At 37.2% G+C, this 18,764-nt stretch overlaps 1 protein-coding gene across 5 annotated transcripts; it reads left to right on the top strand.

The window, feature by feature from the left end:
* The first annotated feature begins 1,227 nt into the window (after positions 1–1,227).
* zgc:163022 (putative ferric-chelate reductase 1) lies at positions 1,228–18,650 on the top strand. Of its 5 annotated transcripts, XM_037973304.1 has the most exons (16): positions 1,228–1,507; positions 6,190–6,326; positions 7,078–7,178; positions 7,303–7,435; positions 7,696–7,887; positions 9,604–9,705; positions 9,862–10,006; positions 10,841–10,948; positions 11,400–11,515; positions 11,648–11,734; positions 12,671–12,762; positions 16,338–16,396; positions 16,504–16,641; positions 17,249–17,280; positions 17,376–17,480; positions 17,625–17,684. In XM_037973304.1, exons 1-15 carry the CDS (start codon positions 1,321–1,323, stop codon positions 17,463–17,465), a joined length of 1,719 nt encoding a protein of 572 aa, XP_037829232.1. In that variant the 5' UTR covers positions 1,228–1,320; the 3' UTR covers positions 17,466–17,480; positions 17,625–17,684. The 5 variants fall into 5 exon arrangements, with proteins under 5 accessions (XP_037829232.1, XP_017269547.1, XP_017269548.1 ...); XM_017414058.3 differs by having other exon boundaries at positions 17,376–18,650; XM_017414059.3 differs by having other exon boundaries at positions 1,229–1,507; positions 7,081–7,178; positions 17,376–18,650.
* The last annotated feature ends 114 nt before the right edge of the window (positions 18,651–18,764 follow it).

The raw sequence follows: 18,764 nt of genomic DNA on the forward strand, positions 1-18,764 counted from the left end.
CAGGGCCCTATACAACAAATATAAGCCTGTTCAAGTCTAATTCAAATTCAAGTTCAATCAAATTATAATATAATACTTTCATATACAGAACAATATAAAATGCCAATTTGCAAAAGTTGTCCATGTAAGGAAGATGGCTGATTGTGTCAAATCTTCCCTTTGTCACAATCCTTTATCCTGAGCAGCACGTTGCTGACAATGGAAAGGAATGACTCCCTTTTAACAGGAAAAAACCTGCACCAGAACCAGGATCAGGGTGAGCGGCCATCTGCCTCAGATGGCTAGCATTTAGAGGACAAAAAAAGAGTGCAATTACTATGTAAACACGAGCAAATAACACAAAGTTATTGACAGTAATACTTGCATTTACAGGTAAGGAGAATAAAAATAGTAAAGACAGCAGCAGAATGAGGAAATATGATCAATTTGTCCTCCAGCAGTTTGAGCCTGTAGCAGCATAACTAAGTGATAGCTCAGGAAATCCAAGCCAACCCTAACTGTAGGATATGGAAAAATAAAAAATATGGAAAAATAAGACTTTTAATATAAGCTGGAGCTTGGTTGTTGAGAACTTTGTATGTTAGAAGGAAGATTTTAAACTGTATTCTGAATTTTTCAGGTAACCAATGGAGAGAAGCTAAAACTGGAGAAATATGATTTCTCATTCTAACTCATCCCAACATCGAGTCAAATGAAGACTTTTTAGGGAGTTTTACAGACATCCTGAAAATAAAGAGTTCCAATAGTTCAGCCTAGAAGGGATGAATGCACAAATGATCTCTGTGTTTGGCAGCACAATTCTGATTCTAAATAATACACAATGACAGAGATGAAGCAGCATTTATTCACAAATAACCTACTATTAACAAATGTTTTTCTTAGTCTCTGATTGGTTGATGATATTCATTAATCCCAATGTTTTTTTATAAATAACTCATAATTAAAGTAAGTAAATCATATGCTTTTCAACAAAATGTGATTATCATTATGGTAATTACCAATTACTCTGATTCAACTGTTACTTGTTCTGCTCCGACCCTCTTTGCCCCTCTTCCATATGCACATACCCACTCATATACCTGCATTTTAAACTCTTCACACATGAAGTTGTTTTGAAACCGTGAAGTAGGCATGACTCAGCAGGTTTTAGTCACCAGCCTACTCTCATTACATCATACACTCCTCCTTCCTTTGTTACTAAGCAAAAAAGGAGTGTCAACATCAAGCTTTTATTCAGCTGTGCAGAAGCGTTCCATCATTTCTGGTTTTCACCAGCAGAGAGTGAAATCCGTTAGAAAACTTTTTTTCTTCTTCTTTGAAATGGAACTAAAGGTGTTGTTGCTGATATTTGTTGTCCCAGTAGTTTGGGGCTACAAGTCAGGTCTTGTTACGGAGAGCTGTGTTGACATGAAACCCCACCACGGTGGACAGAGCCCGCAGACAGGACCAGCACCTTTCACAGTCACTACGGAGCAAAACAACTACACACAGGGAGATGAAATTAAAGGTTAGTCACTGACTGATGTAAGTATGTTTGATGAAGCTTATTGTCCATTAAAAAGTTGAAAAACCTTGAAGGAAAAACATCAAAGGAAAAACAAACACATTGTTTTTTAATTCACTTCATAAAGCTTAAAATGATTTGGCCTACATTTGGTATCATTTATATAAAAGAAGCATAATAGTTACCAGTTTTAACAAATGTACATTATGCCTGTTTTTCCCTCTACTTTGTGTATGTCCAACTCTCTTTTTGTCTGCCTTCTTTTGGCTGTTGGAATTTTGCAATAAATCAAATTTTGCTGTCATTGCATATAGATTTTGATTGAAAAGGTAAACAAAGCCTAGGCTGGATGAATGAAGCCCAAGTTCTGTTTTTGTTTGGGTTACACATCCTATGAAAGACAGATTAGCATATTTTTGTGGGCTATGCACTCCAGTGCTCCTATGCAATCCTATGGCAGACACTATTTGTATCCACCTCCAAAAGTGTCTCTAGATTTATTTATTAGGTTTTATTCTTCCATCAACTTTAATGTGGCCCGAACACAAGAATGTATACCCACACAAATTATACGTATATCAAAACCACCAGCTCAATTACAAGATGTGTTATTACTTTTAGTGGCATTTCAGGTTACATTATTCAAGGACTGTGTAGGTCGGAGGACACTGGACTTTGACCAAGTCATTGAACTTTTTAAATAAATACTTGTTTGGGAAAATCATAGTTCATCTTTAATGCTAATATATTTCCCGTACATGTTCAAAAAACATGTTATTTGTCCATGGAATACATATAGAAAACAAACGTGACAGGTTCCATTCACGTATAATGGCATATCTTTTCTGTTTGAGTGCATCTTTGTGTGTGTTTGTCTGTTAGCAAAATATCTCATGAACCACTTAATGGATTTTATTGAAACTCTCAGAAAGTACTCATTGGATGCCTGTCTACAACTGATCAGTTTTTGGAGTCATCCTCATTCAGTATAAATGCACCCAGAGGCACTTTTAGGTTTCTTCAGAAACTTTTTATACTATAATGGACCATGTCAGACAGACTAAACAAATACAAAATTTTCAATATTTTTTTGCCAGGCTAAATAAGTACAGTAACTGTCCAATTTTAAATATTCATAAAAAATCATCTTTTTTGGAGGAAAACTACAAATCGACCGTCATTATTCAGTTCAAATTTCTCCCATGCAGATTTATCAAACTTAAATACTACATATATGGTATGTACTTGCTTTCCTGCTTGTTTTTGGGTTAATTAAAAAAACAGATAAATCCAAAAAGCCAGAAACTGTCCCCTCTCCCCTTGGTGCTCCTTCCAAAGCAGTGTCATTTGACACTGTGTGTTTATGCACCATCATGTCAGTCAACACTGTGCTGACTCACCGGGAAGAAAACAGTTATCTTTGTCAGTGCCAATATTAAACATGATTGTACTCAAAGCTGCTCATCAGGTTTGTTTGGGGTTTTTTTTACTCATAGGTGATGTCTCACATATTTTCCCAGCCTAATAGCTTTGAACCACATTCACCTTTAGGTTTTTTCACTGACTCATGTTTAAGAGGCATTCTGGCTTCGCTCTGCTGTGAGCTGTGTTAGCTCAGAGAGACTCAGACCTGCAGCCCTTGGCAGTGACTTTAAAAGAGATTTGTAAGTTAAAACAAGGCTTTCAAAGTTTAATAAGAGGCTTTGTGAAAATTAGTCAAACATCCGTATCTAACACTGCTAATGTTGGTTAGCTCTGTAGCAGCTGGTAACTAATTAAACTAACTGATGTGATCATAAACATAACTCACAGATAAAAAGATGTCAGAGACTCAATAAGTGGACAGAACTTAGTCTAATTAAAACATAAAGCCTGGTAAAAAAAATAATACTATTGGGGATAAATAGAAATAAATTATTTTTTGATAACTATAGTTGATATCTCTTTCTGTTAAAAGACCTGCTACATTTATAAATAAGCTGATTATTCACTCCATAGCAGGAGTTTAATGTTGATGTTTTTCTTTTTTAATTATGTTGAAAACAATGTCAAAGTAAAATTACCAGCCCCTAAAATTTTAATTGGAATATTTTTATTAATGGTCACATTTTAAAAAATTTTCTTTTAATGTAGTCAAACTGCAGTGTTTTAGGACAAAGCGTAAGTGTATTTAGGATTTCTTGTACTTACTAAGAAATACTTGAGTTAATTAAAAAAATTAGATCTGGTTAAATGGAATGATTTTACCTCAAATTAGAATCCATAAATTACATATATTAAATTACATGGTAAAATGAAAATATATCCCAACATAAATAATGTGTTGTGTTTAAGTTAAAAAAAATTAAACACCAACTTTTGATCAGTGTCTAAATGCGGAGCACCAAGTCATTTTTAAAATAACAATGGAATTTTTTGTTTCGTGTTACTTTAGCTGCTCCCTTTTTTAGGGGTCGTCACACCAAGCAAACTTACACGAATAGGGCAGCTGTTTTTAATGTTGGATGCCTTTTCTACTGCAACCTGGGCTTCAACCTACAATCTCTGGATTACAAGACCACAGCACTGCCCACCGAGCCACCACAGTCCCTGTTGTTTGACAATGTGCTTGTTTAAAAATCTAACAGCAGTGAATATAACTATAATAGTTTACAGATATTGTATCAGTCTAAATTTTCTTTTTGGAATTTCAAATAGAAAAACATCAATGCACAATTAAAGCTTTTTTACTGACAGTTTAAACTAAAACTGAACTCATCACCTGCTCTGGAGCAGCAGCAGGTTCTGCTGCAGGTTTCTTCCCGTTAAAATGAGGCGTTCCTTTCCACTGTGGACAATGTGATGCTCAGGATTTGGGACTGCAACAAAGGGAAAATTCATTGCAATCTGGTGGCTTCCTTCCTCTGTCTTTACTTTTCTGTGTTCTGTTCATTCCCCTGGCTGCTACAAGCTGCTGACTGAGAATTTATTTTCTCATTTTAGTCTTCCATTGGATTTTAAACTGAAATTGAAATATGTTGGACAGGCCTATAACTGCAAAAAAGTAAGAAACTGTAAATGAATCACCAAAACAACATTTTAAAATCCATTAAAAATTGTCCAGATAGTTGAAAAACACATAGAACAAAACAATATACAGAAAACTAAGTTATTGAGTAATTTACATCATTTAGTAGGAGGAACTACTTTGTAGGGTGAATAATAATTAATTTTTATTCTATGAACTGGCTGTGCCTGTTCATTAGATAAACAACTTTAATTAATTTCTAACTGCAATTTTATAATTTATATAGATGATTTTTGTACACATTACTTTTGTTGTGTTGTGTTTTAGCTTTCAGGTGTTTAGCACAACTAACAATTTACAGCATTCCTGTCTTGTCATAATTGCAGCACCTTGGTTTTGTTTGATGATCTTTAACTAACCCTAATCCCTAATCCCATAATGATCTTGTTTTCCACACCTCTGGGATTGAGGCAGCAGAGTTATAAGTTTTGTTTTGTTTCCCCACACATTATTTGGAGTGATATAATTCATTTGGAAAGAGGGTCAGTAACATGTTAAAAGTCCTTTTCTCCTTAAATAGACACAGAGTTTGAAGAGTAAGACATGAGTTAACAAAGACAGTCAAAAGCTCCATCATCTGTAGGTTGAATTTTGGATTGTGTAAAAAACAACCCAAGTGTATTAAACCTGATGTGTTGTAACCCTTTGGAGCTAATTCGTAAATCATCACAAATTATAATGAAGAGTTTTCTTCATTAAAACATTTAATTAAAAGATGGCTCAGATGGCATCAAATCGAGATTTTATTAAAACAAATATACACTGGACAGTCTAACAAGAAATCCATATTGGGGTACAATCAGACAGTATTTATATCTTAAACCTACATTACACATCAGTTGTTGTCCAACTCTATTACACATAGACACTCATACAAAGAGGCTGATCCGGATGGATACATCTTGATAATACCAAATTCAAATATGGACATGAGTTGGGACACATATCTTCATTAGGACATCTAGTTTGAATCACACATGCACTTTCATGAGATCGTTCTTGCAGGAATATTTTCTCAACTCTGTGTGGATGCAACAATTTCCATCTTGATAAACATTTGCCTCACAGCTAAATATACTGTCCTTCAAGAACCAAAGGTATATTTTTTGTGTTTATTTATGTCTCTCATTGTATGGTCCCAGGTTTTCTGTTGTTGACAGATTTTTGGGTGACTGAGGCTCAGTGGGTAAAGTAGTCGTCTTATAATTGGAAGTTCATAGATTCAATTCCAGCTTCTTCCTCCCCCTGGGCAAAGCACTGAACCCCAAGTTATCTACCAATCTGCATATCAGTGTATAAATGTGAGTGCGACTGGATGAATGTGACTCTAGTTTAAAGCACTTTGAGTGGTCACAAATGACTGGAAAAGTGCTATATAAGTTCAGTCCATTTAGCATTGTTGGATGTGTTATTTTGTTGCTAGTTTCTTAGTATGTATGTTTACCTTTATCATTATGATAGTGATTTTTGTTTTAATAATAAAAAATCTGATTTACATGCCTTTGCCAGAATGCCTCCTGCCTCCCAGTCCTGCATCGGGGTCCTACTCTTTGCTCCGGGTTATGATTAAATAAGAAATTTATTCTCTTTTTATTTTGTTTGTTTGTTTGTTTTCAAGTGACCCTCCAGAGTACTGGATCCACACCATTTGTTGGTTTCCTGTTACAGGCTAGAGAATCCGGTGGGTTGTTGCCAGTGGGTTCTTTTGTTGTGACAACAAATGTCGCTCAACTCCTGAACTGCAACCAAAAGACGGTAAATATTCTGTTAAAAAACTTGCATGCCAAAGATTTCACTGAAAGTCTCATGTGATCTGTTAGTACCTAAAGTGTGTGAAAAGGATTTCTCTCAACTGCTGCCAAGTAACATTTTAGCTCAATATCTGTAAAAGAAAAAGAAAAGAAAAAGAGTCCATAAAAGAGTTGTGGATATTCTTGTGCATGCTAAGTTCAATTAGCTGTTGCAGCTAAAAAGCTTAGAAACTTTTACCACATTCTGGCAAAGGCAGCTAAGATAGCGTCATTACCCTTGGGGAATGATTTCTTAATATTTTTTTTCTTTAAAATAAATGTTAACTCAAAAACTGATGGCAAAATTTAAATTGCAAACTGGGGAGAAATGCAGTAAGTGCCAGATGCAGAGAATAATACAAATTGAACTGGAGTAAAAAAAAAAAAAAAAACATAACAATATTTTTTGGTTATTCAGTGTTTAGAGTATGATTATTTTTAAAACCAAGCTCTAATGTATACCTTTTCATATTTTTTTTCTCTTTAACAAAGCTACAGATCAATGCTTTCCTTGTACATATTTCATAATGAGATTTCTCAATGTTAAAAAAAAAATCCCCTCCCTATTCAATGTTTGTCCAAAGGTTTTTTTTAATGTAAAGTGTCTTGAGATGGCTTTTTGTAGTCAGTTAGCATTCTAAGAAAATAAAAAAATATATATATTTATGTGTGTATATTGAAATGATTGTGTGTGTGTGTGTATTTGTTTGTGTCAGAAGAATTCTGCTGTATCACACACATCAAACTCTCCAAAGTATGACATCCAGGTGACCTGGAAACCAGAAGCATCAAAGGACATAAAATCCATTCAGTTCCAGTGAGACCAAAAGAAATATATTTATATATATATATAAAACATTTATGTATTTATTTATCCTGTTATGTTCAAATGAGTTAACTATGGTAGTCATACTTTTTAAAGTCTTTTGATGTCTCTGCAGTGCAACCTTTGTGCAAAATTACCAGACGTTTTGGGTTGATGTGGGAAGTCCTGTTCTGAAGTTTACAAGTGCCATGTCTTCTGGACCTTTGCTTGTCCAAAGTACATCAGATCCCAGCTCGACATCAACGACTGTGAGTACTAATGTCAACTTGGAACAAGGCAGAAAACAATCTATGTAAAAACAGACTAAATAGATATTTTGTGTTTTTCTTTGTTAGATAACTTGTGAAATTATTCAAATCTAACCTGAAGTACACAAAAACACAACAGAATCCAACATTTTTTTGTTGTTGTATTAAACATCAAGAGCTGTTGGCAAGGAGTAAAGTTGTATTGCTGTGGGTATCCTGATTAGACTGTTTACATATATTCTTTGTTTTTCTTTTCGTAGAAAACTATTTCCAGTGCAGACTGTGGTGTCACAAAAGTGTGTTTCAGTCAGCCTTCAGGATGTGATCCAGCAGCCATTTCTAGCTGCTTCTTTATGTCATCCATGTCACCTAGTAGTGGTACCCTCCATTATGAAATGTCTGGTCCTTCTGATGGATACATAGCTTTCGGATTCTCAGATGATCAAATGATGGTAAGGTGAATAAAAAATGGGGTGCATATATAAACAATGTAATATCTATACCTCCAGTTTCATTTAACTATAATTTTATTAGTGTAAATTACTTAAAAAATGAAATAATTAGATCTTAATTACCTTTAAACAGATTATATTCAAAGTTTCTGTGGTATTTTATACTTATCTTTTTGTCATGGTGGACTGCCATGTTATTACATCTGTACTATATCAGAAGGATAAGGATTGGGTTACCCAGAATTTTTTTTTACTGTTTTGAGCTGCCAGCTTGCAGCAGTTGTAGAGTGCAATCACGCCACTGAAGCCATGTTGTGAGAGCAGCTTCTTCTAACCTCCTGCAACCTCTGCAGCTACGTGTTGAGAGGAAGAGTCTCTGTCGCACTTTCATTTAAAACAGAACAGACTTTATGCCAAGTTCACACAGTGATTTGTCGACTTTGAAGCTAAGAAAATACTCTTTGAACATCTTTGTAATCCATTTGAGTTGAGATGAAAAAGGTTGATCAAACACTGAGGTTGAGGTGAAACAAAATCTGACTGTAATGTTTCCTTTGTGTTCAGTTTTAGTTTCAATTCAGTTTATTTATATATTGGGAAGTCACAACAAAAGTTGTCTCAGGGCACTTTACAAAAACATTCACATACATTATAAAAGACAATTAGTAAAAGATTTTTTTGTTTTTATGAAAGCCAGCAGATTGCATTGAATCTTCATTTTGTCGCAGTCTCCCATCCTGAGCATTGGCAACAGTGAAAAAGAAAAACTCCCTTTTAACAGAAAAAAACTTTCAGCAGAACCAGAACCAGGCTCAGGACGAGCAGCCATCTGCTTCGACCAGCTGGGGTTAGAGAACAGGAAGGAGATACAGACAAACAGAGAAGTGGATCCAGGTGTATTTTCTATTGGAAGAAAAAGAAAAACATGTTAACTGCCCTACTCTCCATCCAAACTGTTTAAATATCTCTGTGTTAATCAGTGTGTGCAAATTCTCTCTGTGATGAAAATAATACACACGAGTTTTACTCTGTCCTCTTCAGTCAGTTCTTAGTTTTCATCACTGAGGCTCTCAGCCAAACTCCTGTCAGAGTATATTACAGCAACAGAGGGTCAGATTGAATTTATTTTATCCAGATTATATTTTTGTGGTTTTGTCTGTAATTTTAAGGTGAAATGTTTGCATCTGTTTGAATTTTTATTGAGGTTATTTTAAGTTGTTTTGGTGTCCTGTAGTACAATGTTTTAATTTGAAATCCATTTCAAACTTGTGATAAAAACAAGGCATAAGAAATGTGCTTTGATGGAACTGTATTCCAGCAACTGTGGATCCTCCATTTTAATAAACACAGTATTTCCTTTTATGACTTCTAACACAGTCCCTTCTGCCCTATGCTGTCACAGCAGTGCCCTCTGGTGACAAGGAGTATAACCAGCAACAGAACAGTGTAACAATGTATTTACTGTGTGAACCTGAAAACCCATCTCCCCCACTTACCATTCTGGGTACACGTTAAAAAAATTGATTGTTGGGAGGCACAATAAATGCAACAAACCAAATAGGTTTTTTTTCTTTTACATATGATTCTGACATTATTTTACAAATTCAAAAAAAGTCATTTGTTTGCAGTTTGCTTTGCCTTATATTGTAATATAGTGAAATAAATATTTCTGTTCTGTTCAAAGTTTATTGATATTTTTAATTTGTCCTTTTTCAGGGAAACGACGATATTTACATTTGTGGTATTGGCAGTAATGGACTGGTGTCAGTTCAACATGCCTTCTCAAGAGGAAAAACAACTCCACAAACTCTGTCTCTGGTAAAGCAGCTTTTTCTGTTGTTAACAGTTAATATCAGAACAAAGCATATTACGTAGCTGATTCTGAGACAGTAAATTGTGTATTGCTGTTCTTGCAAAAAAAAAAAATCAGCACATATCTGGACTCAAATTGTGAACAAATGTCACGTCCAACAGGGGAACATCTCTAACATAGAAGCATCAATGCAGCAGGGGGTAATCAGCTGCTCCTTTACATCCAGGAATACTATTTCTACTGAAAGGACTACTGGCATCAACCAAATGTACTATATTTTGTTTGCCTATGGATCCAGCAGTAATGGTAAGAAAACACTGTAATATTGAGGATTGGTGAAGTATTTTAACAACTACAAAATGGTGTCCATTTCTTCAATGGCAAAATATTTGTAATTCAAGTCAATTATACATCATACTTAAAACAACACTAAAAAACACAGAAGTAGTAGTATGTAAAAGCATTTGTCTTGTTGTAGCATATTCATTTAAACCACTATGATGCCTGACATATGTAAAACACCATAACCAAGTGACTGAAATAGTGTACAGGAACATCTGTGCCAAGTACAGACTGTAGGTCCCACAGTCAAAGTGAGAGACTCCACCAATGGTGGTGGAGAATGGCAGGGCTAAGATACTGTGGGACAGACTGAGAAACAGGTGATTGTAACCAACCTGGCAGTGTGGTGGTCAACAAGCTACAGATAAAAGTAGTGATGACAGATGTAGCAATCCCAAGTGACTGTAACATCAGGAAGAAGGAGCACAAGAAGCTTAAGAAATACCAAGGGGTGTACCAAATTAACTATTTTTTGTGGTTTAATTTTACTGATAACGAAGATAAAGTAGCATTTAAAACTATGGCAAAAGAAGTAAAAAAAAAAATCTGTTGAGAGTGTAGGACCTCAAATAGGCCTTAAGATTACTCCTCATCGAGTTACAAGTCTGAGGTTCCCATGGTCCACAGGATTCTGGGGATGACATGAGCCAGGGTCAATATGTGTCAATGGGCTTGCAGTTCTAGTTAATTTGGTTGTATTTAGATACTTTTAATGTGGTTATGTCTGTGTTCCTGCCTATTAATTTTAAGGACAACAATGTTGTTTTGTAATGTCTGTTATTTGTTTTTGTCCAACAGGAAACATCCAGGTGCATAGAGATACCTTCGTCAGCAGTGCAAAGATAGATATTTCCAAACCTCAGCTTCTACAAAATGCTGATTTTCCCCAAATCATGCAAGCACATGGTGAGATCTTGCCCACAGAAATGTCCAAGTTGAGAGAACACTCGTTTATTCTGCTATCAGTACTTTTGGGCTGAGTTGGGAGATGTCAGTGGTGGAAGCCCCGACAAGTTGGAGACACCCTCTTCTGCTCATCCTGAAAACTCCACTTTTAACATTTAATTCTGCGCATTAATTTTGGTTTTCCTCACGACAGAAATCATAGGGCCCTAGTTACTGGGACATCGTTTCTGCATATGTACCTGACTGAACAATACATACATGACAGGCTGAGACAGGTTAACCAAACAGTTTGTTTTTATTTTATAAACCATTCCATCCCTGCGAAACATGCATGCACCACAATGTCTACAAGTCACTGTCCTGGCTTCATAACCTGCATGGCATAAATATAAACTGGACTGGAAACCTAGAGACATCACTGTATAATCATCAACATTATATTGTGCTTCAGGAGCCCTGATGCTGATAGCCTGGATGACCACAAGCTCACTGGGAATGATGGTAGCCCGATATTTGAAAGGAATGGCCAAAGGAAGGACCCTATTTGGCAAAGACATCTGGTTTGTGGTGAGAATTCAGAAAAAAAAAACTACTGTCCATATGTGATTTTGTCCTTTTACATTCACAGAGAGGAAAATTATGAATACATTCTTGACACAAACACATTAAAAATCATGTTGTACCTCTTGTGTGTTTTAGGTCCATGTTACAGTAATGAGTCTCACAGTTGCAGAAACCATCATTGCTTTCATCCTCGCTTTCTCGCATGTTAGGGGTTGGGCTGAGGTTAGTGGACTGGTTCATTTAAAACTTTTAGATGGTTTTCTTGTTTTGTTTTTTTAAACTCAACTTTTATTTATTTGTTACGTTTCAAGTGATGACACATTTCAAAGTGCTTCACACGACAAAACAAATACGAGCAACACAACCAAGCATGGAAGATTAACAATATGTCCCAAGGATAGCATATAAAAAGAAAACAACTCCAGGACCCTGAGAAACACTAAAACTAATTTTAGTATGAATAGAGAACTCATCATATACATTTATAATCTAAAATCTAGCAGATTGAATTAGCTCAAAGCAATATCATTATTCCCAATGAAATGTTCAAGCTTTTGCATGTTGAATGCAGCACTAAGGTCTGACAGAACCAGAAAAGAGACAAGACCATTGTTGGAGGCAGCAAAAAGATCATTTGTGATGTTAACTAATGTAGTTTCAGTAAATGATAAATTGACTGTACGTATGTAGCGCCTTTCTAGCCAACCAGGCTACTCAAAGCTACTCAGAGCCCCCATTTACCATGCCTTGTTTCCTGTTTCTGTTGTATTTTCATGCCACAGCCTCATACAGGCCTAGCATATTTACTGCAGCATTTGGGTTATTGTCTGTGTTGTCATGTGGATGAGAATGTTTTTGGATGGATATTTTTGGAAAAGACAAAAAGTTGTAAACAAGGCTTATAAGCTCTTTGAGTGCTCAGTGAAACTAGAAAGGTACATTATAAATGCAGTACATTTGAAATTCAATTGTTTTTGATAAAGCAAAACCCATTATTAGATTTTCTCGCAGTAGTGTTTGGATAAAGTGAAATAAATATTATTAATTGATGACACTATTGTATTTTTATCTTTGTTTATATTAAGTCTCTTCTTAAAATAATTAATTATAGTGTGATATATATACATCAGTTAAAATATACGTATGTGTGGTTTGCAGGGAGCCCATTCTGTGTTGGGCTGTCTGGTCATGATTTTGGCACTGATCCAGCCCACACTGGCTCTACTGCGCTGTGCACCACAACATCCACGGTAAGGACCTTCCCATTGAACATATTCCAAAAATTAAATAAAAAGTTTACACAAGTCACTGTGTTCTTCTCTAAGTAGTAAAATTACAATCAGAAATATCTGGCCTTTCATTTTTTGTGCTAGCTCAACATAGTTCTTTGGTTTGTGATAGCCCATATGTCTTGCCCCATATCCTTGGAACTGCCATATACTCCTGGTCCAATGCTTCATGGCCACCAGCAAAACTGTGTTCCTTCTCTTGACTTGAGTTCAACTACCAGTTGGACTCTCTTCTTATTGCTTCCAACATCGGAGCCACATAATGGTTTGCTAGAAACACTTCCAAGGTCAACAGGAAGGCCAAGTCCATAGCTTCAAGAAAACCCTGCCACACCCAAGGCTTTCAGAGCGTTTTTTCAAACCACACACGTCAAGATTCCACTGCCCTCCAGTGGAATAATAAAGTTTCTAGGCCGAACACCTATCATTCCACCCGAGGGCCTAAACAAAGCTGAATATTCTGAACTCAGGTGCAAAAGCAGCACATTCATGGGGAAACCACCAGAGAATTGTTGAAAATAGTCAAAAAACACTTACTGTAACTCTTGCGGTGCTAGTGGTACTTAGATCCCTCCCTAATAATACTTCATGAACAGGACAAAGACAGATGTCAAGTAGAATATATGATTTAATGCTTTTTTAAACCCAAATACTGATTTTTCAGTTTTCAACTCATTGCTAAGACCATTCAATAACTTGACTCCCAGAACAGAAATGCATCTATTTTTAACATTTGTTCTAGATCAGGGTCAAACTCAATTTACCCGGGGGCCGCTGGAGCACAAAGTCTGGGTGAGGCTGGGCCGCATAAAGGATTCCACAAAAAACATTAACAAAATATCCTCAAACGTCATCAACATTTAATGATTTCTCCAATACATGAACTTTCCTGAACACATTAATGGAACATTAATGGAACGAATGAAGATCATGAACTGTTCTTCAGAACATAGCTTCTTCAGCTTTACTCCTTGCTGCCAGAGACTTGACAACGCTTCCTCTCACATATCCGTGCCACATTTGGCTTGAGAGAGGAGGCACTTGAGACCCTCAGTATGGCTTGAAGATGATCAGCAGTAAGTCTCGACCTGTACTTGGACTTGTTAAAGTTCAGGGTGGAGAAGAGCTTTTCACACAAATATGTGCTTCCAAAAAGGCACATGGTCCGCTTGAACATTCGGGAAAGCTTGGGGAAGCTGGGGGCCAGTTCTCTCAAAAATTGCCCATGTTTGTCTGCTTTTCCATTCACCTCCCTAAATTTGGCCTTGAGGTCAGAGTTGCATTGCAGGTCAATAAGCTCCATTTGAAGCACATGAGGGGCATCTTGCACATCAAAGGTGAAGGGGTCTGCAAAAATTTGAAAAGTGGCTCTGTGCTTCTTGAAGTCTCCAAATCTGTGATCAAATTCATTCTGTAGCTTCAAAATAGCATTAACATACTTCTCACCACTGAATGGTGTGCCTGCATCCATAAGTGCCTTACATGCTGGGAAATGGCAAAGGTTTGTCTGAGAGAGCTGGGCTTTCCATAATACAAGTTTTGTGGAGAATGCTCTCACGTTGTCATAGGCAGCACTGACAAGCTGCCCCTGGCCTTGTAACTTCTTGTTCAGTGCATTCAGCTCATGTGTGATGTCGACAAGAAAAGCTAAGTCCATGAGCCATTTCTGATCATTCAACTCAGGAACAGCCATCCCATCCTTCTCCATAAAGGCTTTCACTTCTTCTCTCAGATCAAAAAATCTTTTCAATACATTTCCCCTGCTGAGCCAACGTACCTCAGTGAAATAGAGCACATCTTCATATTCTGACTCCAATTCCTCTAAAAAAGCACGGAACCTCCTGTGCTTTAAAGCCCTGGATCTGATGTGGTTGATGCATTTCACAACAACAGACATCACATTGTCACACTTCAGGCATTTGCTGCAAAGGGCCTGCTGGTGGATAATGCAGTGCAGAGCAATGGCCTCTTCTACACCCTCCTCCTCAAGTTTTTTTTGAACAAGTGCCACCACTCCATTTTTCCTCCCCGTCATTGATGGCGCTCCGTCAGTTGTTATTCCAACAAACCTATTCCATGGCAAACCTGCATTCTCAATGGCATCACACAGCTGGTGAAATATCTCATGAGCAGTGGTCTGGCCATGCATTGGAATTACTCTGAGCAACTCCTCTGTCACTTCACAATTGCAATCAACACCACGGACATAAAATGTGAGCTGAGCAGTGTCAGTTATGTCTGTGCTCTCATCAAGAGCAACTGAATATGCATCAAAACATTTGGTTTTCTCACACAGTTGATGATAAATGTCACTTGACAGGTCAGAAATGCGCTCTGCCACTGTGTTGGCAGAAAGGCTGATGTTGCTGAACTGACTTTTCTTTTCCAGACAAACTATACTTGCAGCCTGTAATATGCATTTTTTTACAAACTCTCCTTCTGTGAATGGTTTTCCAGCCTTAGCAATCATCTCACTAACCATATAGCTGGCTTCGACTGCTGCAGCATTCTCTTTGGTTGCTTTCTTGAAGAAACATTGTTGCCTCACTAGACATGTTTTAAGGCTGGCAACCTGGTTGGCTCTCTCATCCCCCTGGTATTTTGCATATTCATCAGCATGTTTAGCTGAATAATGACGTTTCAGGTTGTATTCCTTGTGCACTGCAACTTTTTCAGCGCAAATAAGGCATGTCGGGATGCCCCTGTGCTCCACAAAGAAATACTGCGTCTCCCACCTTTGCTGAAATTGTCTGTGCTCCTCACTTATCTTTCTCTTCACTGCAGGCTTTGACAAAGACATGATGAGGGTGTGACAAAATTTACTTTATTTCACTTGGCGTTGCTGTTGTTTCACGTTTCATAGAAGTGTTTAGCTAGCTAGCGACGCACGGAGAACGTCTCGACGCGTGACGTCATTTTCGATTCTATTGGTTGCAGCGGTGAGGCGGACGACGGGCAGCCCGGTAGCAGCCACCTGTCTCTGTGTTTGATCGTGGCATTTGTTGATGGTAGAAGATACCGGAATAGCGACCGCAAGGGAGGCGGGGGAAGCCCCCCTCCCCGCGCCCCACGGTCGCACTGAAGCGCCGCAACCGTGCGGCGCTTTTGACGCACTGTTGTTACAAGCATAGTGTGCATTAAGTCGGTGTAGCTTAATCTAGCACCGAATGTCAGCAAGGATGAGGAACAGTGGGAACAGCTGGGGCTCCTTCAGAGGTCCACTCTCCCTGAGGGCCGCACTAATATTATACTTTAACATGAGGGTGAGGGCCGCAAAAAATCGTCCCGCGGGCCGCAAATGGCCCGCGGGCCGCGAGAATGAGACCCCTGTTCTAGATGGACAAATTTCAAATTTTAATAACCCTCATAAACTGTGTAATTCACTTCTTAGTTAAATAACTGGATGAACAACTTTCAAGTACTAAGTCAAGAGACTGTCATTTTAAGCTTACGTATTAGATAAAATTGTCTGTTCTCAAAAAATGTTTTTGTTACCGCAGGTAGTAATTTAGATTTTATTTCATTATATTTAACAGGAGGTTTCTGTTCAACTTGTCACATGCTTTCATTGGAGTCGCAGCAAAAGGTTTAGGTGGTAAGTTCTGGTTTTTCATTATGTTTTTGTAAACTCAAATGAAAAATATTAACTATATACTCTTGCTGAAAGGTATTAAATGTTTACTTTTATAATGAACCACACAGTGGCAGCCATATTTACTGGTCTGAACAAGATTGACAGCACAAACTACTGGTTGCTAAAAGTGATGGGTGGTTTTGTTGCCTGGGAAGCTTTGTTCTACACGCTGTTGGAGCTCCTCGTTAGATGGAAGAATAAAACAGGTAAGGACAGGGAGTGTTGTGGAAGAATTTGTTTAAATGAGTCCAGTCATGAATGTGTTCATATTTCCTTTGAACTTTGTATTCAGGGATTTTCTTGAAAAATTGTCTCTAGTGTTAGAAATAGCTCATGAACCACTTGACAAATTTTAATGAAACTTTCAGTAAATATTGGATGTACAGATAAGAAAAAGTGTTTGTACACTTTCATTAAAGCCACTTAGTCACTGAAATAACTCTTGTTTATAATTTTATCTTAAAGACACCTAAGAAGTCCTAATATTTGTCCAGCACAACAAAGAAAAACAATTATTAATGCTTATATAGACTGTTATCTGTTATAAGTCATACATATTTATCAAAATGATGTTAAAGGACATTTTCACTTATTCGAACTATAATTGTTTGTCACAGTTGTCAAGATAAACAAACTAAAAAAAATTAATCATCAGCAGTGGCTAAAATAGACATCCAAGATCATCTTACATAGTTTATTTTTATTTATTTTATTTATTTTTTGTAAATTGGTTTTTGTTTTAGGACTTCTTGTATTAGAAAGTGTTGTTAATGGCTGCAAATTTGACTATTTCTTTTGTTTTTTTGATCACAGATGTCGCTTCTTCAACGCTGGGATCAAAAAAAGTAAGAAGTATAAGATCTAAGAACAGAATCAGCAACAGTTAACAAAATTACATTTATACATTTTATTAAAATGCTTTTAAAATATATTTTTACAGATCAGTGTTGATGTTCTACTGGTGGTTTTGTACTTCCTTGGAAACATTGCTTTTTTGGTGGCTCTGCTGAGTGGAATTGGGACGGCATAAGATTAACAAGGCCCGGTAGAGTATTATTGATGAATAAATATCTGTAATGTGCCCCATTTCTTTACTAATTTGTGTCTTTTATCTTAAAATGAATTAAATGTAATTTATAAACAATTATAACAATAAACAATTATATATCCCCTCCTGGGGGATCCAAAGGTGTTCTGGGTCTGCCCCAAGGTCTCCTGCACAGGAGGCATCCTAATCAGAGGCTCGAACCACCTCAACTGACTCCTTTCGATGTGAAGGAGCAGCAGTTCTCCTCACCTTATCTCTGCAGCTCAGCCCGGCCACCCTACGAAGGAAGCTCACTTGAGACGCTTGTATCCAGGATCTCGTTCTTTCAGTCATGAGCCACACCTCATGACCATAGGTGAGGGTTGGAAGGTAGATGGGTCAGTAAATCGACGGTTTTGCCTTTCGACTCAACTCTTTCTTTACCCCGACCGATCGAAGCAAGTCCCTCATTACTGCGAACAAGGCCCAGTCTGTCATTCCATCCCCTCCCATCCTACCATTACTGGTGAATAAGACTCCCAGATACTTGAACTCTTCCACCTGAGGCAAAGACTCATTCCTGACCAGGAGGGAGCCTTCCACCTATTTCCGATTGAGAACCATGGCCTCGAAGTTCACTCCCATCCCAGCTGCTTCACGCATGCAAATTGGATATTTTTCATTTCAATTGTGAAATGAAAAATATCCACAACTACATTATTACCAGTATAAATGCAACACTTTTGTTTTTGCCTTGTCTTTTTCTATATACACAATGGACCTTTTTCTCTCAAATATCATTCGCCATTTTGTGTAAAGCTGTGTTAGTGAGCACTTCTCTTTTGCAGAGATAATCCGTCTCCCTCACAGGTGTGGCATATCAAGATGCTGATTAAATGGCAATATTATTGCACAGGTGTGCCTTAGGCTGGCCACAATAAAAGGTCACTCTAAAATGTGCAGTTTACTTTTAGTGTTGCATGTTTTTGTTTTTTTGTTCAGTATATTTTATGTGCATTCTAGTGTTTTTATGTGTTTTTTGGGAATATATTGATATCATAGGGAAGTGTGCAAGGTGCAACTCATAAAGTGACTATATATATTTAGGTAATCAGGTGGGAATACAAGCACATGTAGTACTTGATTGTTTGGTACACTCAATAAAAAATTGCCATTCACTCATGAATGTATCTTTGTATTCTGTCAGTGTAAGTGTGGCAGTGGGGATCAAAATGAGCAAAGCAATGAAAGCCAGTTTAGTACACAGCCTACTATAGCCATTTTCATAGTACCAAATGTTTA

Source organism: Kryptolebias marmoratus, linkage group LG21, assembly GCF_001649575.2.
Source record: "Kryptolebias marmoratus isolate JLee-2015 linkage group LG21, ASM164957v2, whole genome shotgun sequence".
Classification (NCBI taxonomy): Eukaryota; Metazoa; Chordata; class Actinopteri; order Cyprinodontiformes; family Rivulidae; genus Kryptolebias; species Kryptolebias marmoratus.

Bases quoted from the DNA above. Each gene is read 5' to 3' on its own strand.
- zgc:163022 (XM_017414058.3), top strand. From the start codon at position 1,321: ATGGAACTAAAGGTGTTGTTGCTGATATTTGTTGTCCCAGTAGTTTGG. The intron at 10,007-10,840 runs GTAAGAAAACAC...TTTGTCCAACAG, and splicing joins CTATGGATCCAGCAGTAATG to GAAACATCCAGGTGCATAGA. The intron at 12,763-16,337 runs GTAAGGACCTTC...TATATTTAACAG, and splicing joins TGTGCACCACAACATCCACG to GAGGTTTCTGTTCAACTTGT.